The 26,384-nt window shown below is 41.2% G+C and overlaps 2 protein-coding genes and 1 long non-coding RNA gene across 5 annotated transcripts in view; 1 reads left to right on the top strand and 2 right to left on the bottom strand.

The window, feature by feature from the left end:
- The window catches only part of LOC149977452 (uncharacterized), a 1,012,103-nt gene that overhangs the window by 201,866 nt on the left and 783,853 nt on the right, over positions 1–26,384 (top strand). The gene's annotated exons all lie outside the window — the stretch shown is intronic.
- Positions 922–5,220, bottom strand: LOC110490039 (BMP and activin membrane-bound inhibitor homolog). Of its 2 annotated transcripts, none has more exons than XM_036944343.2 (3): positions 4,484–5,220; positions 2,511–2,789; positions 922–1,911 (listed from the first exon to the last, which is right to left on the bottom strand). In XM_036944343.2, the coding sequence occupies exons 1-3, from the start codon at positions 4,557–4,559 to the stop codon at positions 1,493–1,495; spliced, it is 774 nt and encodes a 257-aa protein (XP_036800238.1). In that variant the 5' UTR covers positions 4,560–5,220; the 3' UTR covers positions 922–1,492. The 2 variants fall into 2 exon arrangements, with proteins under 2 accessions (XP_036800238.1, XP_036800240.1); XM_036944345.2 differs by having other exon boundaries at positions 4,793–5,044.
- LOC110490038 (WW domain-containing adapter protein with coiled-coil) overlaps positions 13,204–26,384 on the bottom strand; it is a 76,663-nt gene continuing 63,482 nt past the window's right edge. The window contains exons 10-13 of one of the 2 annotated variants that reach the window (XM_021563135.3): positions 21,313–21,440; positions 16,300–16,495; positions 15,945–16,072; positions 13,204–15,831 (exon numbers count right to left, since the gene is read on the bottom strand). In XM_021563135.3, the coding sequence (XP_021418810.1) occupies positions 15,762–15,831; positions 15,945–16,072; positions 16,300–16,495; positions 21,313–21,440 (522 nt within the window). In that variant the 3' untranslated portion in view covers positions 13,204–15,761. The remainder of the gene's footprint in view (positions 15,832–15,944; positions 16,073–16,299; positions 16,496–21,312; positions 21,441–26,384) is intronic. The other variant, XM_090200022.1, reaches the window with a different exon arrangement.

Below are 26,384 nucleotides of genomic sequence, written 5' to 3'. Positions count from 1 at the left end.
GTGTGTGTGTGTGTGTGTGTGTGTGTGTGTGTGTGTGTGTGTGTGTGTGTGTGTGTGTGTGTGTGTGCTTGCATGCGTGGGTGAGTGCATACTGTGTGTGTTTGTACTCCTGCATGTTCATCCCTCCCCTCTCAGACATCATCAGGGAAGTATTAATATGTAATAAAGTAGAAGGCCAAATCGATGGGAGAGGAACACATACTGGGAAAAGAAGTGATGGGGGTTTTCAACAACAATAAAAAAAAATACAGGCTTCACATTATTAAACCCATAAGTCTGTAGGTGCCATATTAACTATCTTAATAGCTCATCAATAACTCTCTTAATAAAACAAATCCCACCATCACACTTGAGATCTATTTCTAAGTGGTGTAATAAGATATTTGGCATAATCGCTAGCCTAGTTGCTTGGCAGGGAAAAAAGCCCTCTTCATCAACACGAGGTTGGATACAGGAGGGTTAGTGTGTCGGCAGAAACACATCCAGAGAAGCTGAATGGGGAGAGATTATACAGGCCTTCGATTGAGTATAAAATAAATATCCACACTACTTCCAGGAGAAATCCAGCATGTGCAATGAAATAAACAACATTTGTTTGAAGCTGAGATCCTAACCTTTGGAGGAAGTTCAAGAATGACTGAGTCATGTGGAGCACTACTGTGAAACATGGCCTCACTATGAAGTCAGACACACACACACACACACACACACACACACACACACACACACACACACTCTGCCTGGTCCAGCACACATCACAGAGGCAGCGTGTTCCTCTCTCGCCACACATCCTCTCACATAGTACTGTATAGACACACAACCCAGAAAGAAACAGCCTCTCTGACATGAGCCACAGCTCTCATCTCTCTTTCTCGCTCTCTCACACACACGTAGCAGAGAAGAACATCACAGAACAGGGTGTTTCTTTCAGACAAAAATATATATATTTTCAATCTTTACAATAAGCTTGGATCAAGAAACGTACAGAGGAGTGTACACACCTTAAGTCACCTATACTCCTCAAAAAGTTTTTTTTGTACCCTGGTGTCAGTGTAAAATTCTTCTCCTATTTAGCTTTTCTTTAAGCAAAACAACGTTTTTTTGTTTTTACAATTGTGCAAATAAGACCGATTTGGAATCCTTCAGCAGTCTGTGTAAAGTCCAGGATGCACAGGCAGACAGGGTCTTGACAGAGCTCTTTCAATCCGTCAGCTCAGCCCTGCCCGCTCAGCTCCTCATTGGTTTGCCTTTAATTTTCAAGTAAAGTGCTCCTTTAGCAAAAACCACAAGGCTTGCGTTCAATTCTGTCCTCTTTTTTTCTTCCATTGAATAATGGAATGATAAGTACAATGGACAAAAAAGGGGATTAATTTTTTAATTAAAAGAGAAACCCCAACGAGTGGAGGAGGCAGTCTTGGCTGTTTTTTGGGGGGCGGGTGGGGAAGGGTGTGGTGGGACATAAAGTGAAGTCAAACGATCTTAGAAAAGTAAGTTATACGAACTCCAGCTTCCCGTGCCCACTGTACATCCCCCAGTGTACCAGTGACAGTATCTTGTCATTTCCCAGGTCTGCCTGTCTCATCTTGTCACAGGTGAGGCAGCAGTTCTCGTGGCCCGTCACAGGCACCATACACTCCAAGTCTAGCTTTGCCACGTGGCCCTTCTTAGTGTGGTGGCCATGGAAGCTGTAGTGGAGCCGTGACAACATCTGCTGCCTCTGGTCCTGCAGCCGCTTGTTCTCGCTGCGGAGCATCCTTAAAGCCAGCATGATGAGAAGAACCAGGATGAGGCCTCCCGCGATAGGCACCGCAATCACCGCCGCCCTGAACCACACCTCTTTGGCAGAGGCCAGCTCCTGTACCCGCGTGACCAGGTTATGGTTGTTGCTCTCAGGCTGGTACCTGCCGTGGTCTGGAGGTGGAGGGAAAATACGATTATTTTATTGTGCAATGTACACCGATGTTCAATGGAAACTTGTCTTCTGCTTTCAGAAGGTGAATGCAATGAGTTGCCTTTCTAAAATAAGAGCCCCCCCAAAAGATTATTCAGCTACTAAACGAGTTAAACTCCCTTGGACTGAGTCATAACAGAAATCCCTACTTGAGAGCTCTTCCTCTCTGTAAGGCTGTATGCACCTTTCCATAACTCAATGAAGCTAGTATTTTGGCACCGCTACATACAGTCTGAGAAGGGATATTCTACAAGGCACCCCCCCGCTGGCTTCCGATTAAAAGTCAAACTGAAGTTTTGTTATAGACGGAATTGTTAAAGACAAAAGTGTATGGACAGCATGTCCTTACAGTAGACCGTTGTCGATAGAGTTCCAGCATAGGACTATGACACATGTAAACAGTAGGCTACACAACAAATCGTCACTTTGGTTGCTCTGTCTATCACACATTATGAACCTTGTCAAAAGAGTAGAATAGAACATAATAACTTCAATATCCATACAGTTTACAGAGCCAGAGTAGGGCAATTGAAAGTGTCCATTCTCTCTCCTTCCTTACCTGTAGATTCTCTGGTGTGCGCCAGGTCGTGTAGTCCTCTGTAGTTACACATGTCGTCGTGACAACATTCTAGTGTGGACAAGCCCCTGCTCAGGGCATCTGTGTTCTTAGCACTGCACACGTCGGCAGCGTTTGCTATGGGATCTAGACACCCGTGTGTGAGAGGCGAGTTCGTGTTCATAGGGTCCAACACCTTGGTGAAACAGGCATTTAGTTCCGATTTGCACATGTAGCCTGTGGCCACGCAGTGGGGGGCATCACAGTAACACCGTATTTCTCCTAAAATAAGAAATTAGGAAATGCATGTAAGTCTTTGTTTATGAAGTATTTTAGGCTAAATATTAGGCTATAGCCTACCCACCACCAACATGTCAGACCACACATTCTACATATTATTATCTAGTAATAATAACGTCTTAATTCACAGATTTGAAATGTATGCACGGACTATGCCTATGTTTTCTAACAGGGTAACGTTAGCAGTTTGGGAAATCAAACGTATTCTGACAGGGGAGAAATCTTGTGTTTCATAGTAAAATAAGTGAAATGTTATAAACTTGTCAGCTGGACGTAGGCTATATGAGTTAGTCACACACAACGCTGTAATTATCCCAGAATAAAATAAGGTCAATAGCCTTGCCTATAGTCTACCTACTTTGCTTTTAAAATCAAATCATGATGTCACCTCGCTATTTCAAGACCCAGAAACCAGACTACTTATCTTTTTAAGACTCACAAATTAGGACTGAAGTGACATTGGCAACATTGTCAAAATACATGTAAATGACAAGGTAAACCCTGAAATACTTTGAGAAGTATTTCTCTGTTTAAATTACAGCAAATAAGCCGAGTTTAAGAGCTTTCCGTGCAAAATGGTCCTTTTAGTCCGTATTATAAAACAGGAACCGTGTAGCTTATAATTAGTGGTTTGTGTGCCAAAGTTTTCAAAAATTCAACCCAAGTGGAAACTTGTAAAGGGGGGTGAGAGTGGTGCAGGAGACTCACTTTTCAGCTTGCACGCAAGCTTTAGTGTGGTCAGGATGGGCTGGGTGTTCCCCTGGCTTCTCATCTCACAAGCTTTCACCAAACAACCTTATCATTATTCTTTTTTTTGCACCTTTTCTTTATTGAAATAAAAATAGTGATAAAAACGCGTTGCAAATGTTATGAGTAGCGTTTCACTTATATTCAGATGTTTTAGTTTACTCTTAGGCTGTGGTTTTAAAACGGTTAAATATGGCACAGGCTATTTGTATTGAGTTGTTATACATTTCAATAGAAATCCTTATCTTTATTAACACTGTGTTACAAGACAGCAACAAACAAAAAAACACAGATGCACCCAGGTAAATACGGGCCTTTGTATGTTGTTACAAGCTGTTTGTGTGTAGGCTACTTTCAGAGTCTCAGTTACATGCTGTCATTTTATTAAAACATCATGAGCTGACCATTGACATGGACCTGCATTACATTGGGCCCTAAACAACACATTATAGAAGCATTATGGCACTCTAATACACTACTGTCTTATAAATGCCAAATGCTGTATATACCAGACAATCACCAGTATACTATAGTAGCCTAGGCCTACCTACTGAGCTTTGATTTTGAGTTATTTGGAGACTCGAGTTAATTGAGTTTATTTCTTTACATTAACCGCTATAGGCTACATAATATCACACGTATCAAATAGTGCGTGTGCACAAACGCGAGAACTATGATAACCATTTGAGTCATTCAGACTGTTTAGTGCCAATTTTACCATAATGGAAGGCCTTGCTATATGAACTCATGGGGGACACACAGAACACCTACTGGATAGAAAGTTGCGTTTTCTTAGTAATAACAATTAAGACACCTCTCGTGTTGGAATATCTGGTAGAATTATAAAACGTATTGTTGATTGAGAGACATTTAGAAACATATCCAAAAAAGCTAACTTAAAAGCACGTTTTTTAGGGATCAAGGTTTACCTTTAGTAAGAAGAACAGCCATGGCACACAGTTCCAGTTGTAGCCAAATGCAAATGAAACTGGAATGGCGATCCATTTATGACAAGTAACGTTTTAGTCCCCTTATCCCAGTAGCAAAACCCGTAGGGCTGAGCTCGAAGACAAGGTTACATGAACGCTGCAGAAGATAGCGGTGGACCGCGAACAAATGTTGCCACAATCACAATCGGTTGGAAGACGTAAGAAAATAACAACAAAAAAACGAATGGCTTGTCCCTGCATCGAGAAAACTAGGTTACAAGAGAAATAGCCCTAAAATCCGACTTTTACCTTACTTGGATTGCTCTGCAGGAAAAAAACGAAATGTTTATAGCTGCTGAAAATAAGAAAAAAAATACATTCCATGAGTAGAAAAAGTGATAAATCTCGTAACTACTTGTCCACTCCGACTTCACAGACACCCGCGATGATGGTTGTGCATAACATTTATAATCCGAAACCAACGAAATGTGAATAAATGGTTGCTCACTCTCGCATCAACACTTCACTGGTCGACTTCGGGGAGAGGCTCTTGAGTTGAAGAAATATCTGAGCCAGACTTCGATACGTAACCTAAGTCCGCCCACTGAGTGCTCATTGGGTCATCCCGAGCGTAATTTGCATACCTTAGATTTCCATTGATTTCCATTGCATTCACACAATTTAACATTCCTCTTCCTCCTACTGCCTCGTTAGGCGGAAACCACCACGAGCAGATTCCCCAGCCTATGCCAGCCCAGAGATCTATTACGCAACATGTAAAGTGTTGGTCCCATGTTTCATGAGCTGAAATAAAACATCCTGGAAAATTTCCAAAAGCACAAGAAGCTTATTTCTCTCAAATGTTGTGCACAAATTTGTTTACATCCCTGTTAGTGAGCATTTCTCCTTTGCCAAAATAATCCATCCACCTGACAGGTGTGGCATATCAAGAAGCTGAATAAACAGCATGATCATTACATAGGTGCACCATGTGCTGTGGACAATTAAAGGCCACAGATTTTGAGGGAGTGTGCAATTGACCAATTGACCAAAATTCACCAATGTCGTATGCTTATTATGTAGCAGCCTGAGCAGCCAGCCATCCCATGTCTGGGTTGTGGGCTATAGGCCTACATGGGTTAGGAATATTAGGATATTGAATATCTATTTTAGGCTAAAGTGTTCAACTTGAGAATTAGTTTATTTCAGAATTCCATGAACGAACAGATTTATGGGCTACATGGAATGTTAGCTAGGTAAGCTTTTATACTGATAGCATCAAACATTCTCGTGGTAAACTATGCAGCAGTAGTTTTCATCTCTCTATCCCCTAATTAACACCTTTGGGCGGAATCCCCGGAAAAGGAAACAATGGCAACATTCTCAAGATGGTAGTTAAATGCCTAGTCACATATTCTGTGAAAATGTCAAGCCAACTAGTAGCCTAAGACATATATGAAAAATATTCATACCAAAAGAAAATGCTAGGCCTGGGCCTAAATGGAAAATAATATCTCCAGCCTACAAAGAATAGCGAGTACATAGCCATAGCCATGATATAGGCCCAACATTTTAAATGTTTCTACTCTTTTGAAACTTTTGTGAGTGCAATGTTTACACCTCTTTTCTGACTGTTTGTTTCACTTTTGTTTATTAGCTTAATTATTTCACTTGCTTTGGCAATGTAAACATGTGTTTCCCATGCCAATAAAGTCCCTTGAATTGAATTGAGACACGTTTTTGCCAGACGGTCATAGACACAATGTCGAAGGGTAAAGCTTTCCTGAGAGATGCCAGACCTACACCTGCTTTGCATCATCCACCCAAATCTGTTGAACAAACTAGGCTAAACCTAAACCTGTTGATCTGCCTCTAGAAATGACAAGTAGTTACACCATTTTAGAAATGTCCGATATAGGCCTACTCTTATCCTTGCAACTGTTTTCTCACTCTGCTAAAATTGCTAATCTTTATAACAAACATGACACTTCTAAATTCTAATAAACTTCAGAAATGAAATAGAGGTGGCGATATATAATCAGATATGGTAATAATATCCAAAAGGCCTTGAGGTGCTCTATGGATGAACCATAATGAATGGCATGTTCCCTGCATGAAAGGTAGGCCTTTTGTCTGTATCTCAGGCAACACACCATCACATTTTATTGTAACATGAACACAAATTACTTATTCGAAACTCGTGACAGGCACACAAAAAAGTCCACTTTTTCATCACAATGCATGTGTGCATTACATTACTTTCTTTCTTAAGAATGCATTAGTGTACATTACACTAATTCCAATTTGTTGTGGCTAACGTTAGCTAGGCTAGGGGTTAAGGTCAGAGTTAGGTTTAGGGGATAAGGTTAGGGATAGTTAACATGCTAGCTAAGTAGTTAAAGGGTTAGGTTTAGGAGTAAGGTTAAAGGGTTAAGGTTAGGGTTAAGCTTAGCTAGCATGCTAAGTAGTTGCAAAGTATCTCAAAAGTAGTAAGTAGTTGCAAGTAGCTAATTAGAGAAAATGCTAAAGTTATCCATGATGAGATTCAAACACACAACCTTTGGATTGCTATACATTCGTATTATATGGCCATATATGTCTTAAGTAACCTACTGTCGTTATCTGTGGTTGAAATGCACTGTATACAAACTCGTGCACTGCACACAAAAAAAATACACTTTTTTGTGTGTCTGCCACAAATTTCCCATAAGCAATTTGTGTCTATTTCACAATAATCTGTGATACTGGTTTGACCTCAGTTGTATGGTCGAATAATGCCATCTACTGGCTCAGAGTGAAATGTCCCCTGCCAACTGTGGATGGTAGTCACGGATAGACAGGTTTTCATTATTTTTTCTCTCTTGCATGAAACATTTTCTGCTGAATGAATCAATCAATTAATCAAGCAATCAGCTTAACTCAAATGATCTCAAACCAATCAATTAACTCAAATCACTGTTCAGTCATTTTAATATGCCTTAAAAATCTCAATTACCTTGACTAACCGGTGCCCCCGCACATTGACTCTATACCAGTAGCCCCTGTATATAGCCTCGCTATTGTTATTTTACTAATGTTCTTTAATTATTTATTACTCTTATTTTAAAATTTATTTTTTAAAGTATTTTTCTTTAAACTGTGTTGTCGGTTGAGTGCTTGTAGATAAGCATTTCACTGTAAGGCCTACTACACCTGTAACATTTGATTTGATTTGAATATCGCAGGCTGTTTAGTTTCATGCAGTTGGTTCAGGGTAGGAGATTTTTGAGATCATTGAGAATGGACAAGACAAACTAGGCTATGCATCTGGCCTATGATGGTCATTAATTTCCACATTATGGGGTAGAATAGATTATGCAAAAGTGAATGGTTAAGAAAACAAAACGTGTTTTTTTTGTGTGCGGGCCTATTCACCCCGCTACCATCTGCAAGGCGGAGACAGTACAGGAGCATCAAATCTGGGACTGAGAGACTTTTCTATTTTCTATTAATATCCTTCTATTAATATCCTGTCCATATGGTCTATACACACCATTATATATATATATATACTACCGTTCAAAAGTTTGGGGTCACTTAGAAATATCCTTGTTTTTGAAAGAAAAGCTCATTTTTTTGTCCATTAAAATAACATCAAATTAATTGATCAGAAATATAGTGTAGACATTGTTAATGTTGTAAATTACTATTGTAGCTGGAAACGGCAGATTATTTATGGAATGTCTACATAGGTGTATAGAGCCCCATTATCAGCAACCATCACTCCTGTGTTCCAATGGCACATTGTGTTAGCTAATCCAAGCTTATCATTTTAAAAGGCTAATTGATCATTAGAAAACCCTTTTGCAATTATGTTAGCACAGCTGAAAAATGTAGTGCTGATTAAAAAAACAATACAACTGGCCTTCTATAGACTAGTTGAGTGTCTGGAGCATCAGCACTTGTGGGTTCGGTTGCAGGCTCAAAATGGCCAGAAACAAAGGACTTTCTTCTGAAACTCGTCAGTCTATTCTTGTTCTGAGAAATTAAGGCTATTCCATGTGGGAAATTGCCAAGAAACTGAAGATCTTGTACACCACTGTGTACTACTTCCTTCACAGAACAGCACAAACTGGCCCTAACCAGAATAGAAAGAGGAGTGTGAAGCCCCGGTGCACAACTGAGCAAGAAGACAAGTACATTAGAGTGTCTAGTCCTCAACTGGCAGCTTCATTAAATAGTTCCCGCAAAACACCAGTCTCAACATCAACAGTGAAGAGAAATATATTAAACATAGTGGCTGTTTATTGTTCGGCAGTCTTATGGCTTGAGGGTAGAAGCTTTAAGGAGCCCTTTGGTCCTAGAGAGAGAACAGTCTATGACTTAGGTGACTGGAGTTGACCATTTTTGGGCCTTCCTCTGACACAGCCTAGTATATAGGTCCTGGATGGCAGGAAGCTTGGCCCCGGTGATGTACTGGCCCATATGTACTACCCACTGTCGCGCCTTACGGTTAGATACTGAGCAGTTGCCATACCACGTGGTGATAGAACTGGTCAAGATGCTCTCGATGGTGCAGCTGTAGTACTTTTGAGGATCTGGGGAACCATGCCTAATCTTTTCAGTCTCCTGAGGGGGAAAAGGTGTTGTCGTGCTCTCTTCACAACTGTCTTGGTGTGTTTGGAGCATGATCGTTTGTTGGTGATGTGGACACCAAGGAACTTGAAACTCTCGACTCGCTCCACTACAGTCCCGTCAATGTTAATGGAGGCCTGTTCGGACCACCTTTTCCTGTAGTCCACGATCAGCTCATTTGTCTTGCTCACATTGAGGGATAGGTTGTTGTCCTGGCACCACACTGCCAGGTTTCTGACTTCCTCGCTATAGGCTGTCTCATTGTTGTCAGGCCTGCTGCTGTTGTGTCATCAGCAAACTTAATGATGGTGTTGAAGTCGTGTTTGGCCATGCAGTCGTGAGTGAACAGGGAGTACAGGAGGGAACCAAGCACTCACACATGAGGGGCCCCAGTATAGAGGATCAGTGTGGCAAATGTGTTGTTGCCTTACCACCTGGGGGTGGCCAGTCAGGAAGTCCATTATCCAGCTGCAGCGGGAGGTGTTTCGTCCCAGGGTCCTTAGCTTAGTGATTAGCTTTGTGGGCACTATGGTGTTGAATGCTGAGCTGTAGTCAATGAACAGCATTCTCACATACAGTGGGGCAAAAAAGTATTTAGTCAGCCACCAATTGTTCTCCCACTTAAAAAGATGAGAGAGGCCTGTAATTTTCATCATAGGTACACTTCAACTATGACAGACAAAATGAAAAAAGAATTCCAGAAAATCACATTGTAGGATTTTTTATGAATTTATTTGCAAATTATGGTGGAAAATAAGTATTTGGTCAATAACAAAAGTTTATCTCAATACTTTGTTATATACCCTTTGTTGGCAATGACAGAGGTCAAATGTTTTTCACACACTGTTGCTGGTATTTTGGCCCATTCCTCCATGCAGATCTCCTCTAGAGCAGTGATGTTTTGGGGCTGTTGCTGGGCAACACGGACTTTCAACTCCCTCCAAAGATTTTCTATGGGGTTGAGATCTGGAGACTGGCTAGGCCACTCCAGGACCTTGAAATGCTTCTTACGAAGCCACTCCTTCGTTGCCCGGGCGGTGTGTTTGGGATCATAGCGTAGTATCCGCGTCATCTGACCACTTACTTATTGAGCGAGTCACGGGTACTTCCTGCTTTAGTTTAGCTTAGCTTGTAAGCAGGAATCAAGAGGGTAGATTTATGGTCAGATTTGTCAAATGGAGAGCTTTGTATGTGTCTCTGTGTGGAGTAAAGGTGGTCTAGAGTTTTTTCCCCTCTGGTTGCACATTTAACATGTTGGTAGAAATGAGGTAAAACAGATTTAAGTTTTCCTGAATTAAAGTCCCCGGCCACTATGAGCGCTGCTTCTGGATGAGCATTTTCTTGTTTGCTTATGGCCTTACACAGCTCGTTGAGTGCGGTCTTAGTGCCAGCATCGGTTTTTGGTGGTAAATAGACGGCTACAAATAATATAGATGAGAACTCTCCTGGTAGATTGTGTGGTCTACAGCTTAACATGAGGTATTCTACCTCAGGCGAGCAATACCTCGAGACTTCTTTAATATTAGACATCGCGCACCAGCTGTTATTGACAAATTTTCCCCTCTGGTTGCACATTTAACATGTTGGTAGAAATGAGGTAAAACAGATTTAAGTTTTCCTGAATTAAAGTCCCCGGCCACTATGAGCGCTGCTTCTGGATGAGCATTTTCTTGTTTGCTTATGGCCTTACACAGCTCGTTGAGTGCGGTCTTAGTGCCAGCATCGGTTTTTGGTGGTAAATAGACGGCTACAAATAATATAGATGAGAACTCTCCTGGTAGATTGTGTGGTCTACAGCTTAACATGAGGTATTCTACCTCAGGCGAGCAATACCTCGAGACTTCTTTAATATTAGACATCGCGCACCAGCTGTTATTGACAAATAGACCCCCCCCCCCCCCCCCCGCCTACCAGACGTAGCTTCTCTGTCCTGCCGATGCACAGTAAACCCAGCCAGTTCTATATTATCTGTGTTGTCGTTCAGCCACGACTCAGTGAAACATAATATTTTACAGTTTTTAATGCCATCTCCTCCGGTGTCATTATTGGATGTACCAAGTTTGTAGCATCATACCCAAGAAGACTCAAGGCTGTAATCGCTACCAAAGGTGCTTCAACAAAGTACTGAGTAAAGGGACTGAATACTTATGTAAATGTGATATTTCTGTCATGAATACTTTCCAAACGCACAGTATGGAGGTGCAATTCTAGGGGAAAGGCAACAGTGTCATTTAGTAATGAGTGGAATCTGTGACGCAACAGTAGCCAGACTCACTCAAGGTTCAACACTTCTTGACATTGTTGTTGAGGTCTGCATATTTATTCATCCATTGCATTCAGAGCCCTTCTTAGTGACCCTACTGATTTTCATGGGGGTTTCTCCGTCCTGCATAGGAGAAAGAAATCCAAAGTAGCAACTGGGAAAAGGGAAGGAAAACAGGAATCTTAAATGAAGAAAGAATCATTGGGTAGAGGAAAGAGTGACAACTCGTGGAGACATGAGGGGAGAAAGGAGAAAGTGAGGACTGGCAAGCATTGCCAGATACCTAATGGCAGCAGTCCACTTACAGTGCATTCAGAAAATATTCAGACCCCTTGATTTTTCTAAATTTTGTTACATTATAGCCTTATTCTAAAATTTATTAAATAGTTTTTTTCTCTCATCAATCTACACACGATACACACAATGACAAAGCATACAGGTTTTTAGACATGTTTGCAAATGTATATGTATATTTTTATAAATATCACATTTACAAAAGTATTCAGACCCTATACTCAGTACTTTGTTGAAGCACCATTAGCAGCAATTACAGTCTCGATTCTTCTTGGGTATGACTCAACAAGCTTGGCACACCTGTATTCTGGGAAATTCTCCATTCTCCTGAGTTTCTCCTGTCGTTGTTCTGTTGGAAGGTGAACCTTCACCCAGTCTGAGGTCCTGAGCAGGTTTGCATCAAGGATCTCTCTGTACTTTGCTCCGTTCATCTTTCCTTCGATCATGACTAGTCTCTCAGTCCCTGCCACTGAAAACCATCCACACAGTATAATGCTGCCACCAAATTGCTTCACCATAGGGATGGTGCCAGGTTCAGGCCAAAGACTTCAATCTTGGTTTCATCAGACCAGAGAATTTCTCATGGTTTGAGAGTCCTTGGGTGCCTGTTGGCAAACTCCAAGCGGGCTGTCACGTGTATTTTACTGAGGAAAGGCTTCCATCTGGCCATGAATGCCTGATTGGTGGAGTGCTGCAGATGGTTGTCATTCTGGAAGGTTCGCTGCAGCTCTGTCAGTGACCATCAGAACCTTGGTCACCTCCCTAAACAAGGCCCTTCTCCGCCAATTGCTCAGTTTGGCCGGGCAGCCAGCTCTAGGAAGAGTCTTGGTGGTTCCAAACTTCTGTTTTGGTACCAGTCCCCAGATCTGTGCCTCGTCTCTGAGCTCTACAGACAATTCCTTCAACCTCATGGCTTGGTTTTTGCTCTGAGATGCAATGTCAACTGTGGGACCTTATAGACAGGTGTGTGCCTTTCTAAATCACGTCAGATCAAATACATTTACCACAGGACTCCATAGGAAACAGGATGCACTGGAGCTCAATTTCAAGCATCTTAACCTGAATACTTAAAAAAACAAGACATTTTTTAAATTATTTTTAATACAATTTGCAAAACACTCAAAATCTGTTTTGGCTTTGTCATTATGGGGTATTGTGTATACGCAGGGAAAAATTACATATCCATTTTGGATAAGGCTTTAATGTAACAAAATGTGGAAAAGGTCAAGGGGTCTGAATACTTTCCAAATGCACTGTCAACATAAAGGACTAACTTGAACTGTCGTTCTTCTGTGGTAATTTATTTTGGTTACCCTAGACATACTGAACACTGACATATTGGAAACATTCAACATGTTCATTGTGGGAACATTGGAACAAGTTACCCTGGTCCCAGATCTGTTTGAGCTCTTGCCGAGTCCATCATCAAACCAAACATGTTGGACATGACAATGAGTAAACATGACAGCAGACACTGGCACTCAGGCTAGTTTTGAACAAATAACATTAATAAACAAAGTACTGAACTGACGAGGTCAAAACAGAGAACTTGGTTCTGTAGAGGCATATTTTATTTATTTTTTCAATATACTTCAGAGGAAAACAATATACAAAGCAATGATGTGGTCAGCTTTACTGAATGTGTTGGTGCATCTCAAATCAGACTGAATAGAAGATTTAGAACAGTGGAGAAAAATCAGGCAGTCAGAGCTCAGGACACCGTTTACGTCCCAAATCGCACCCCCATTTCCTACATAGAGCACTATTGTTATACATAGGGCACCATTTGGGACAAAGCCACTGTTTCTGTACTGACTCGGAGTGAACAGGGGGGGATACAAAGATGCAAGTATGGACGGGAGTGCCAAAAACAACCCTATAGATCGATGCATGACAAACACTTGTTGAATATCTTTTTGTTACTGGATCAAATAGAAAAAAACATGGTATATTTATTTCCATGTCAGAGGTTGTGTGACTTAAGACTTTCAACAAGGCACTAGCATTAATAGTAATAAACAAAACACTAACAGAACTCCAATAAAATAATAACCAGTGCTCACTTGAGTTTAGCATGTTTATTACAATACGCACATATCACATTGGCTGTCATTGCTCTGCTCGACCTCTGACCCTGGTGTGTGAGGTTAGTGATCAGCACCTCCATGTCCACATCCCAAATGGTACCCTGTTCCCTATATAGTGCACCACTTTTAACCAGGCCCTTTAGGTAAGAAGACTAAAAAGGAGAAGAGAGACTCATAACAGAGAGCAAGAAGTACAAATGGGAGCCAGTAGTTCTGATTGTGTCATTCAGGTCAATTCACTGAGTGCCATTTGGCTTCCATTGCACTTCCTGAAAAATCTGGAGAATTATGACATCTTCTCCTTTTTAGTCTTTTTGACTATGGGCCCTGGTCAAGGGTAATGTACCAAATCAGGAATACGGTGCCATTTCAGACATACCCTATACATTGCCAGTGCCCCCCAAACAGCTGCTTTAATAGCTCCAAGTAGCACTCATTGTGCAAAGAAAAGTGTAGAAATAATTTATTAATAACATATTCTGATATACTAGTAGCACTGCAACTTTTTAATAAAGCCTTTTTCTTTACTTCTTAAACTCCATTATGACTTTATCAACTGTACATAGGAATGAACTCTCGGTTGAACCAAGACTGTGCCACCTCGCTTTTAATATAAGTAACCCCCCCCCCAAAAAAACTTGCTGTAAAGTTTGAGAAAAAAAACAGGAGGGTTTTTACTCTTCCCGGCTCCTCTACATTATAGGAGCTAGACCACTGGGTTGGGCTCCTGCATGTAATGGGTATGACCAGGGTGGGAGTTATGGAGGGGCTAGCAATGGGAATGGTCCTTGATCTCAAAGCAGCCCACAATTGTGGCACCTTCTTTTTTCCCCCCTTCACTCACTCATCACACCACCAGGCACTGGTTTGTTTGTTTTTCATTTTAGGAAATGCAGGACAGGGCCACAGGGAGCTGTGAACAAACAGATCTGAACCATTGCGACCAGACATTATGTACCTTTCAGCAGGAGGAAGGTGGGGATGGGTAGCTGTGTGCGGCCGTCTCCCAAATATCACCCTACACCCTATATAGTGCACATTTTAACCAAAAGTAGTTCAATACACATAGGAAATAGTGTGCCATTTGGGACACATCCGGTGTGTGTGTAACCATTATACTTCAACCAAAGGGGGATGATAGGGAAAATAACTTTAATCCATTGAGCATTATTATTTTTCAAGAGCAGAGAAAAACCAGTGAGTTTGTTTTACCTTGCTTGCTTGTTTTATACTAAGTTAATGTTTCAGTTATTATTGACTGTATAACACTATACTCCACCGTTTCCATGCAGGTCATAGATGTTCTCAAGGCAATGGTTCACCCATCTATTAAAACAAAAGCTTCAAGTCTGCAGACTGACAGTGCCGTCCCAAATAGCATCCTATTCCCAATATAGTGCACTACTTTTGACTAGGGCCTATAGGGTTCTGGTTAAAAGTAGTGCACTATAGAGGAAATAGTGTGGCATTTGGGACATACGCACTGACAGACAAGTTTAATATGAAGGAGGCTATGAAATTAAGCCGTTACTTCCTCGGCATAACGTTGATTAGTTTGGATGTCAAAAGCTTTGATAAGCATGGCTTTCCATGGTTTCAATAATCTACAAAACATATTTACAACATGGATAACATCTACAAGAAATCTACATCTCCAGGGCACATACAAAACCTACCATAGGGGCATCCCAAATGGCACCCTATCCACTACATAGTGTACTATAAAGGCAATAGGCTGCCATTTGGGACACAGGCCATGTCTTGTATCAACCCTTTTTCTCCCCTCTTCCGCAACCAACCAACCAACCAACCAACCAACCAACCAACCAACCAACCAACCACTCAAACCCTCTCCCACAAGCCCAGCACTCTCCATGCCCAACGGTCCAAAGCCAACCCAACTGCGGCTTGTGTTAAGACTGGGCACAGAACAAGAACAGTTCTCCCAACCAACGGCTGTCTTACAACCATGTGCAATGGGTCTCTCCACCCTATCCTCTCCATTCTTCAACTCAAGTTCTCAGACCATGAAGGAATTCTGATTCTTCAACTTTTCAAGTTCTTTAATTTGTTGTCTCAAAAATAATATCCTAGACAAGAGTAGAAAAAAATATGTATTAGTTGTCATGTTAAAATATTTGTAATAATAGAACACATGGATGTTAACACGCATATCGCAGGCAATTGTGGTCTGGACTCTTACCTCTGCTCGCGCAATGTCGCTTGAATTTCACTGACTCGAACTAAGGATCTGAGATTTTTGAGCTCCGTGCAATTTTCAGACATGTAGATGCTTCCCATGGTGTGGGCCTCCTCACGTAGTCTGGAAGCCTGGGGGGGGGGAGATAAAAAAGTTTAAAATAATCAAAGAAAATCAAAAAGAACAACAGCAATGACACTGATCATTGCATAATGAATCTGGGTTCACATCAAAATAATGAAATGGATAGGTTACCCAATACTGTAAAATCTATACACTCTCTATGCTCTTTACCAAATATCTTTACTGGTGAAATAATAAAAAACAATGCATACAATTCCTTAAATGCGTATCCTACCTGTTTCTCTGCGTGGTCGGCGGGCCAGCCCTGGACATGCTTGATGAGATTCTCATTGAAGTGTGCTGCTAGGGTGGGGGTGAAGGAGCAGGAGGCTGGTCGGGTGGAGGAAGAAGAGCTGGAGGGGGTGGAGGTGGTGGCACTGCTGCTGCTGGGGGGGACGTAGTTGGGACCTGGGGATGGACTCCTCTGACTGCTGTGGAATGACAGAGGCGCAACAAGAGGGTCGGACTAATTATATGCCAACGATATTCTGCTGTAATAACACTAACACCAACTTTGTTGTTGTAAGAGAGGAGACAGGAGGGTCAAACCAATATATCATACAAAACAGACCAACACAGCATAATATCAACAATTAAGGTTCTTAGAAATCAAATAACTAAACAATTGTGCATATTATGTGAGATTCTGCTGATCAAATACAACCAGAGAAAAGGGTCCACATCAGAAAAGACTGACACATTCTGCATATTATTTTAAGCTCAAAACACCCATGAAGTCCAGTGTCTGACTACAGTCAGTGGGGTAATCTACATTGTAATACTTAATTTTGCAATATTGTATTCTCAGTGGCTTGTGAATCGTGATATTTGGTTAAATCCGCTTAACAGTTCCAATACATATCAGATGTGTTTAACTTGATGTCGTCGGTTAAACAATGGTGCATCCATTGTCTTTGTGTGTAGCGATACAATGCAATGACTTATGAAAAACGTGTTCTATAAACCGCCAGCAGGTGGTGCCACAACATGACATATTGACAAATTAAATTGTCTCCTACAAGGCAGGCTCACGTATGACATTGTTCTGTTTTTGCTTCACATCAGTCAGACCAGAGTTTCTTGAAGAATCTTACTAGCAATATGTGGTTGTTTTGTCTTTTATAGATAGGAGCATCTGCACTGTTAATTTTTTTGTAAATAGATTTCCCACACTAAAAACACAAATGAACACATTCAACGCCACACAATGTTATTCAAAAATGTATTGGTTTCTTCAATGTACACAATACCCAATAATGACAGTTTTTGCTTTAAGATTTTTTTTTTGCAAATGTATAAATAAACTGAAATATTACATTTACACAAGTATTCAGACCCTTTACTCAGTACTTTGCTGAAGCACCAAGTCTTCTTGGGTATGACACTACAAGTTTGACACATCTATGTGGGGAGTTTCTCCCATTCTTCTCTGCATATCCTCAAGCTGTGTCAGATTGGATGAGGAGAGTCGCTGCACAAATATTTTCAAATCTCTTCAGAGATGTTAGACCGGGTTCAAGTCCAGGATCTGGCTGAGCCACTCAAGGACATTGAGACTTGTCCTGAAGCCACTCCTGCGTGGTCAAGGTTGTGCGCTTAGGTTTGTTGTTTTTGGAAAGTGAACCTTGGCCATAGTCTGAGGTCCTGAGCACTCTGGTTTTCATCAAGGATCTCTGTACTTTGTTCCGTTCAGCTTTCCCTCGATCCTGACTAGTCTTCCAGTCCCTGCAGCTGAAAAATATCCACACGCTTGATGTTGCCACAACCATCCTTCACAGTAGGGCCATGTTTCCTCCAGACGTGACACTTGGCATTCAGGCCAAAGAGTTCTATCTTGGTTTCATCAGACCAGAGAATCTTGTTTCTCATGGTCAGAGTCGTTAGGTGCCTTTTGGCTAACTCCAAGCGGGCTGTCAGGTGCCTTTTGCTGAGGAGTGGCTTCCATCTGAGCACTACCATAAAGGCCTGATTGGAGTTCTGCAGAGATGGTTCTCTTTCTGGAAAGTTCTCCCATCTCCACAGAAGAACTCCGCAGCTCTGTCAGGGGGACCATCAGGACCGTGGTCACATCCCTGACCAAGATCCTTCTCCTGCGATAGATCAGTTTGGCCGGGCGGCCAGCTCTAGGAAGAGTCTTGGTGGTTCCAAACATCTCCATTTAAGAATGGAGGCCATTGTGTTCTTGGGGATCTTTAATGCTGCAAAAATTGTTTGGTACCCTTTCCCAGATGTGCCGAGACACAATCCTGTCTCTGAGCTCCACGGACAATTCCTTCGACCTCAAGGCTTAGTTTCTGCTCTGACATGCGCCGCCAACTGTGGGACCACATACAGTTGAAGTCGGAAGTTTACATACACTAAGGATGGAGTCATTAAAACTCGTTTTTCAACCACTCCACAAATTTCTTGTTAACTTCTTGATGCACCCATCCCGTTAGCGGGATCATTTGTCAACATCCGCTGAATTGCAGAGCGCCAAATTCAAAATAAATTACAAAAAATATGTAATTTTCATGAAATCACAAGTGCAATATAGCAAAACACAAAACGCTTGTTGTTAATCCACCTGGCGTGTCAGATTTCAATAAAGCTTTTCGGCAAAAGCATACCAAGTGTTTATGTAAGGACATCTCTCTCAGTAGACAAAATATATTACAAACAGCTAGCAGCCAAGTAGATTGGTCACGAAAGTCAGAAAAGCAATCAATTAAATCGCTTACCTTTGATGATTGTCAGATGTTCGCACTCACGAGACTCCCAGTTACAATAAATTCTCTTTAGTTCCAAAAATATTATTTTTATATTCAAAATACCTCCATTTGGTTGGCACGTTATGTTCAGAAATCCACAGGCTCGAGCGGTCAAGACATCGCAAACGAAAATTCCAAATAGTATCCTTAAAGTTAGTAGAAACATGTCAAACGTTTTTCCAAATTTTTATAATCAATCCTCAGGTTGTTTTTACAATATATAATTGATAATATTTCAACCGGGACTGTAGCTTCTTCAATAGGAGAAAAATAAAAATGTATGCTCCAAGCTGTTGCGAATGCAAAACGCTGCTGGCACCCAGCCATCCACTGACGCGATATCATCTTTCTCGCTCATTTTTCAGAATAAAAGCCTGAAACTATGTCTAAAGACTGTTCACACCATGTGGAAGCCATAGGAAACGGAATCTGGTTGATATCCCTTTAAATGGAGTGAAGGCAGGCAATGGAACAGAGAGCTTTCAGGAAAAACAGCACGTCCGGGTTGGATTTTCCTCAGGTTTTCGCCTGCAATATCAGTTCTGTTATACTCACAGACAATATTTTGACCGTTTTGGAAACAGAGTGTTTTCTATCCAAAGCTGTCAATTATATGCATAGTCGAGCATCTTTTCGTGACAAAATATCTTGTTTAAAACGGGAACGTTTTTTATCCAAAAATGAAAAAAATACTGCCCCTAGAGTTCCATGAGGTTAAAAAGCAGAAAATTATGTCATGGCTTTAGAAGCTTCTGATAGACTAATTGACATAATTTGAGTCAATTGGAGGTGTACCTGTGGATGTATTTCAAGGCCTACCTTCAAACTCACTCAGTGCCTCTTTGCTTGACATGATGGGAAAAACAAAAGAAATCAGCCAAGACCACAGAAAAACAATTGTAGACCTCCACAAGTCTGGTTCATGCTTGGGAGCAATTTCCAAACGCCTGAAGGTACCACGTTCATCTGTACAAACAATAGTATGGAAGTATAAACACCATGGGACAACGCAGCCGTCATACCGCTCAGAAAGGAGACGCGCTCTGTCTCCTAGAGATGAACGTACGTTGGTGTGAAAAGCGTAAATCAATCCCAGAAGGACAGCAAAGGACCTTGTGAAAATGCTGGAGGAAACAGGTACAAAAGTATCTATATCCACAGTAAAACGAGTCATATGTCGACATAACCTGAAAGGCCGCTCAGCAAGGAAGAAGTCAAGTCACTGCTACAAAATCGGCATAAAAAAGCCAGCCTACGGTTTGCAACTGCACATGGGGACAAAGAAAGTACTTTTTGGAGAAATGTCCTCTGGTCTGATGAAACAAAAATAGAACTGTTTGGGCATAATGACCATCGTTATGTTTGGAGGAAAAAGGGGGAGGCTTGCAAGCCGAAGAACACCATCCTAACTGTGAAACACGGGGGTGGCAGCTTCATGTTGTGGGAATGCTTTGCTGCAGGAGGGACTGGTGAACTTCACAAAATAGATGACATCATGAGGAATACAATTATGTGGATATATTGAAGCAACATCTCAAGACATGAGCCAGGAAGTTAAAGCTTGTTCGCAAATGGGGCTTCCAAATGGACAATGACCCCCAGCATACTTCCAAAGTTGTGGCAAAATTATTTAAGGACAACAAAGTCAAGCTATTGGTATTGGAGTTGCCATCACAAAGCCCTGACCTCAATCTCATAGAAAATGTGTGTGCAGAATTTAAAAAGCGTGTGTGAGCAAGGAGGCCTACAAACCTGACTCAGTTACACTGGCTCTGTCAGGAGGAATGGGCCAAAATTCACATAACTTATTGTGGGAAGCTTGTGGAAGGCACCCGACCCCACACAATTTAAAAAGGCAATACTACCAAATACTAATTGAGTGCATGTAAAATTCTGACCCACTGGGAATGTGAAGAAATAAAAGCAGAAATAAATAATTCTCTACTATTATTCTGACATTTCACATTCTTAAAATAAAGTGGTGATCCTAACCGACCTAAGACAGGACATTTTTTACATGAATTAAATGTCAGGAATTGTGAAAAAGTATAGAAGAGTTTAAATGTCTTTGGCTAAGGTGTATGTAAACTTCCAACTTCAACTGTATAGAGAGAGGTGTGTGCCTTTCAAATCATGTCCAATCAATTGAATTTCCTCCAATCAAGTCGTAGAAACATCAAGGATTATCAATGGAAACAGGATGCACCGCTCAATTTCAAGTCTCATAGCAAAGGGTCTGAACATTTATGTAAATAAGGTATAAGCTTTATTTTTAATACATTTGGAAAAATTTCTAAAAACCCTGTTTTCGCTTTGTCATTATGGGGTATTGTGTGAAGATTGAAGGGGGAAAAAATAATTTAATCAATTTTAGAATAAGGCTGTAACGTAACAATGTGGAAAAAAGGGAATACTTTCCGAATGTACTGTACAGTGCTCTAGCCCATAAATGAATCAAGTGTCTGCTAAATTACTAAAAATGTAAATGAAAAGCTCACCCTTGACGCTGGAGAGTCCTTGGGGAGGCTGCGATGTCGTGTCCGTGCTGTTTGTCGCTGGGGAGGGGCTGCTGGGGGGAGGGCTGAGGGGCTGATCCTTGCTGCTTCACAGCCGGCGTGTTGCTCACCTGGAACACAGCCAGAGAGCAGAGAAGGGTTAGAGAGGAAACACACCAGAACCCTTGAGGTTCACCACAACCACACAGACAGGGAGGAAGGTTAAAAGCCCAGATTAGACTGGCACATACCATAATTTTACTGAAATTCACTTGCTGTTGACACACAAACACAAGGGGATGGGATGTTATAGAATACAAATGGCAGTAGCTATGGTTTCCATCCAATTGGCGACAGATTTATGCAAATATTCAAAAATCCTCATAATAAAATATCATACAAAGACCCGTCAAGCACATCACCATGCATTTTCGTCACGCTGTGAAGGTCATTATAACTTCGTGCCTTCTGAAAGTATTCACACGCCTTGACTTTTTACACATTTTGTTATGTTACAGCCTGAATTTAAAATTGATTAAACTGGCCAACATACAAAACCCCATAAGGTCGAAGTGGAATTATGATTTTACAAATTAGTTTAAAAAAAATGAAAAGCTGAAATGTCATGAGTCAGTAAGTATTAAACCCCTTTGTCATGGGAAGCCTAAATAAGTTCAGGAGTAAAAATGTGCAAGTCTCACAAGTTGCATGACTGTGTGTAATAATAGCGTTTTACATGACTAGAATGACTACCTCATCTCCTTACCCCACACATACAGATAATTGTAAGGTCTCTCAGTCGAGAAGTGAATTTCAAACAGATTCAACAACAAAGACCAGGGAGGCTTTCCAATGACTCGCAAAGACGGGCATCTATTGGTAGATGGGTAAAATAAAAAAAAGCAGACCGTGAATATCCCTTTGAGCATGGACGGTATTGGACAGTGTATTAATACACCCAGCCACTACAAATATACAGGCGTTCTTCCTAACTCAGTTGACGGAGAGGAAGGAAACCGCTCAGGGAATTCTCCATGTTGACTTTAAAACAGTTAGAGTTTAACCTATAGTGACACCCCATCCCGTGAACGGGACCGTTCTCATCATCTTATACTAATTAGCATAACGCAACGGACATAAATCTTCCTAGAAAATATTCCTATTCATGAAAATCACAAGTGAAATATATTGGAACACAGCTTAGCCTTTTGTTAATCACCCTGTCATCTCAGATTTTCAAAATATGCTTTACAACCAACGCTAGACAAGCATTTGTGTAAGTTTATAATAGCCTAGCATAGCATTATGCCTTGCTAGCAGCAAGCAACCTTGTCACGGAAATCAGAAAAGCAATCGCCCGGAAATTGCGGTCACCACAACGCCATTTTTCTCCTCCAAATCAGCTCCAAAATATCGACAGAAACATGGCAAACGTTGTTTAGAATCCATCCTCAAGGTGTTTTTCTAATATCTATTCAATAATATATTCGTCGGGATAATTCCTTTTTCTCTAGGATCGTTTGGAGTAATGGCTACCTCTGCACTTTACGCGAGAGTCTCTCTCGGAGCCACCAATGTGCCCCCATACGGCTATTCTTCAACAGAAATGCGTAAAACTATGTGACAATGCTGTAGACACCTTGGGGAATACGTAGAAAGCGTAAGCTCGTTGATGGTACATTCACAGCCATATAGGGAGTCATTGGAACGCAGCGCTTTCAAAACCTGGGGCACTTCCGGGTTGGATTTTTCTCAGGCTTTCGCTTGCAACATCAGTTCTGTTATACTCACAGACAATATCTTTACAGTTTTGGAAACGTTAGAGTGTGTTCTATCGAAAGCTGTCAATTATATGCATATTCTAGCATATTTTCCTGACAAAATATCCTGTTTAAAACGGGAAAGTTTTTTTTCCAAAAATGAAAATTACTGCACCCTAACACCAACAGGCTGCGATAGGAGAAAACAAAGGATGGATCAACAACATTGTAGTTACTCCACAATAATAACCCAATTGACAGAGTGAAATGTAAGAAGCCTGTACATAATTTAAAAAACATTCCAAAACAGCCTGTTTGCAACAAGGCACTAAAGTAATACTGCAAACAATATGGCAAAGCAATTTACTTTCTGTCCAGAACACAAAGTGTAGTAATGGATTTGCCCCAAACATTTGCCTCAAGCATAGAGGTGGCTGGCTGCATTATATTATGGGTATGCTTGCAATCATTAAGGACTGGGGAGATTTTCAGGATAAATTGAGCTAAGTAGACAAAATCCTGAAGGAAAACCTGGTTCAGTCTGCTTTCTACCAGTCACTGGGATATGAATTCATCTTGATCAATAACTAATTTGAGAGCTTGAAGAACTTAGTGTGGAAAGCTCTTAGATTCTTGCCCAGAAAGACTCACAGCTGTAATCACTGCCAAAGGTGATTCTAATGTACAGACTCAGGGGTGTAAATATTTATGTAAATGAGATGTCTATTATATTGTAAATTAATTTGCCAACATTTCTAAAAACATATTTACACTTTCTCATTATGGGGTATTGTGTGTAGATGGGTGAGAATTTTGAATTCAGGCTGTAACACAAGGAATAAATCAAGAGGTATTTATTTTTTTACCTTTATTTAACTAGGCAAGTCAGTTAAAAACAAATTCTTATTTTCAATGACGGCCTAGGAACTGTGGGTTAACTGCCTGTTCAGGGGCAGAACGACAGATTTGTACCTTGTCAGCTCGGGGATTTGAACTTGCAACCTGCCGGTTACTAGTCCAACGCTCTAACCACTAGGATACCCTACCGCCCCCCTACTGTATGAATACATTCTGAAGGCACTATTTCATCAGTAGACTAATAAATTAAATGCGTTTGAGTTGTAGTGGGAGGACCACACAACATGTCATCACGTGACTCCCAAGTTTACTTTGATATAATAGTTATATCAATATATACAAAAGTGGTCAGATGACGCGGATGCAGGACTGGAATATGTTCCGGGATTTATCCAATGGCAATGAGGAGTACACCACCTCAGTCACCGGCTTCATCAATAAGTGCGTCGATGAACCAGAAGCCTCAGATTATAGGCAACATCTGCACTGAGCCAAAGCCATGAGCTGTCGCTTTTAATGGTCTTGCTCACATCTGCTATGGAGAGCGTGATCACACTGGCGTCTGGGAACAACTGGTGCTCACATTCATGTTTCAGTGTTGCTTTCCTCGAAGCAATTGAAGGCATTTAACCCGTCTGGTCGGCTCGCGTCACTGGGTTGTGGCTGGGTTTCCTTTTTGTAGTCCATAATAGTTTGCGAGCCCTGCCACATCCAACGAGCGTCAGAGCCGGTGTAGTAGGATTCCTCCTTAGTCCTGTATTAAACGCTTTGCCTGTTTGATGGTTCGTCGGCGGTCAGAGTGGGATTTCTTATAAGCTTCCGGGTTAGTCCTGCTCCTTAACTTCTTTGTGACAGGGGGCAGTATTTTCACGTCCGGATGAAATGCATGCCCAAATTCAACTGCCTGCTACTCATCCTCAGAAGATAAGATATGCATATTATTTGGATAGAAAACACTGAAGTTTCTAAAACTGTTTGAATCATGTCTGAGTATAACAGAACTTATGAAGCAGGCGAAACCCAGAGGACAAACCATTCAGATTTTTTTTTTTTTTTTTGAGGTCACTCTTTTCAAATGGGTTTTCATTGGGAATCCAGATTTCTAAGGGACCTTCTTGCAGATCCTTAAATGTCACCAGTCTTTAGAAATTGGTTGTGGTTTTTCCTTTGTGTAATGAAGAAGTAGCCCTGTTCAAAATGAGGGTCACTTTAAGTGTACTGTTAGATAGAGGCACGTGACCAGAAAGGTAGCGTCAGTTTGTTTTCTTCCTGTATTGAACACAGATCATCCCGTCTTTAATTTGATTGATTATTTACTTAAAAATACCTAAAGTTGTATTACAAAAGTAGTTTGAAATGTTTTGGCAAAGTTTTGAGATATTTTGTAGTTTTGGCAAAGTTTTGAGCTATTTTGTAGTGTAGCAAGTTGGAACCGGTGTTTTTCTGGATCAAACGCGCCAAATAAATTGACATTTTGGATATATATCAACGGAATTAATCGAACAAAATGACCATTTGTGATGTTTATGAGACATATTGGAGTGCCAATAAAAGAAGCTCGTCAAAGGTAATGCATGATTTTATATTTTTATTTCTGCGTTTTGTGTCGCGCCTGCAGGGTTGAAATATGTTCTCTCTTTGTTTACTATGGTGCTATCCTCAGATAATAGCGTTGTTTGCTTTTGCCGAAAAGCCTTTTTGGAATCTGATTTTTATAGTCATTTATTTGAATTTGGCGCTCTGCATTTTCACTGGCTTTTGGCCAGGTGGGATGCTAGCTTCCCACATATCCCAGAGAGGTTAGCCTCTTAAGGATCGGACAATTTTATTAAATTTGCTGAAAATGAGCAAGACTGTTAAACAGGTCAACATTCACAAGGCCAGATGGATTACCAGGACGTGTACTCAAAGCATGCGCGGACCAACTGGCAAGTGTCTTCATTGATATTTTCCACCTCTCCGCAACCAAGTCAGTAATACCTACATGTTTCAAGCAGACCACCATAGTCCCTGTGCCCAAGAAAGCAAAGGTTACCTGCCTAAATGACTACCGCCCAATAGCACTTATGTCGGTAGCCATGAAGTGCTTTGAATGGCTGGTCACATCATCATCCCGGAAACCCACAGACACAATCTTTATTAAACTCCACACTGTCCTTTCCCACCTGGACAAAAGGAACACCTATGTGAGAATGCTGTTAATTGACCACAGCTCAAGTGTTCAACACCATAGTGCCAACGAAGCTCATCACTAAGCTAAGGACCCTGGGATTAAACACCTCCCTCTGCAACTGGATCCTGGACTTCCTTACCGGCCACCACCAGGTGGAAAGGGTGGGCAACACCACATCTGCCACGCTGATCCTCAACACGGGGGCACCACAGAGGTGCGTGCTTAGATCCCACCTGCACTCCCAAGCAAAACTCCAACACCATCTTTAAGGTGGCTGACGGCCT

The sequence above is a fragment of the Oncorhynchus mykiss genome, chromosome 15 (assembly GCF_057628025.1).
Source record: "Oncorhynchus mykiss isolate SJ-2025 chromosome 15, ASM5762802v1, whole genome shotgun sequence".
Lineage (NCBI taxonomy): Eukaryota > Metazoa > Chordata > Actinopteri > Salmoniformes > Salmonidae > Oncorhynchus > Oncorhynchus mykiss.
The sequence above is the reverse complement of the archived record's forward strand: the minus strand, read 5'-3'. Positions and strand labels throughout refer to the sequence as shown.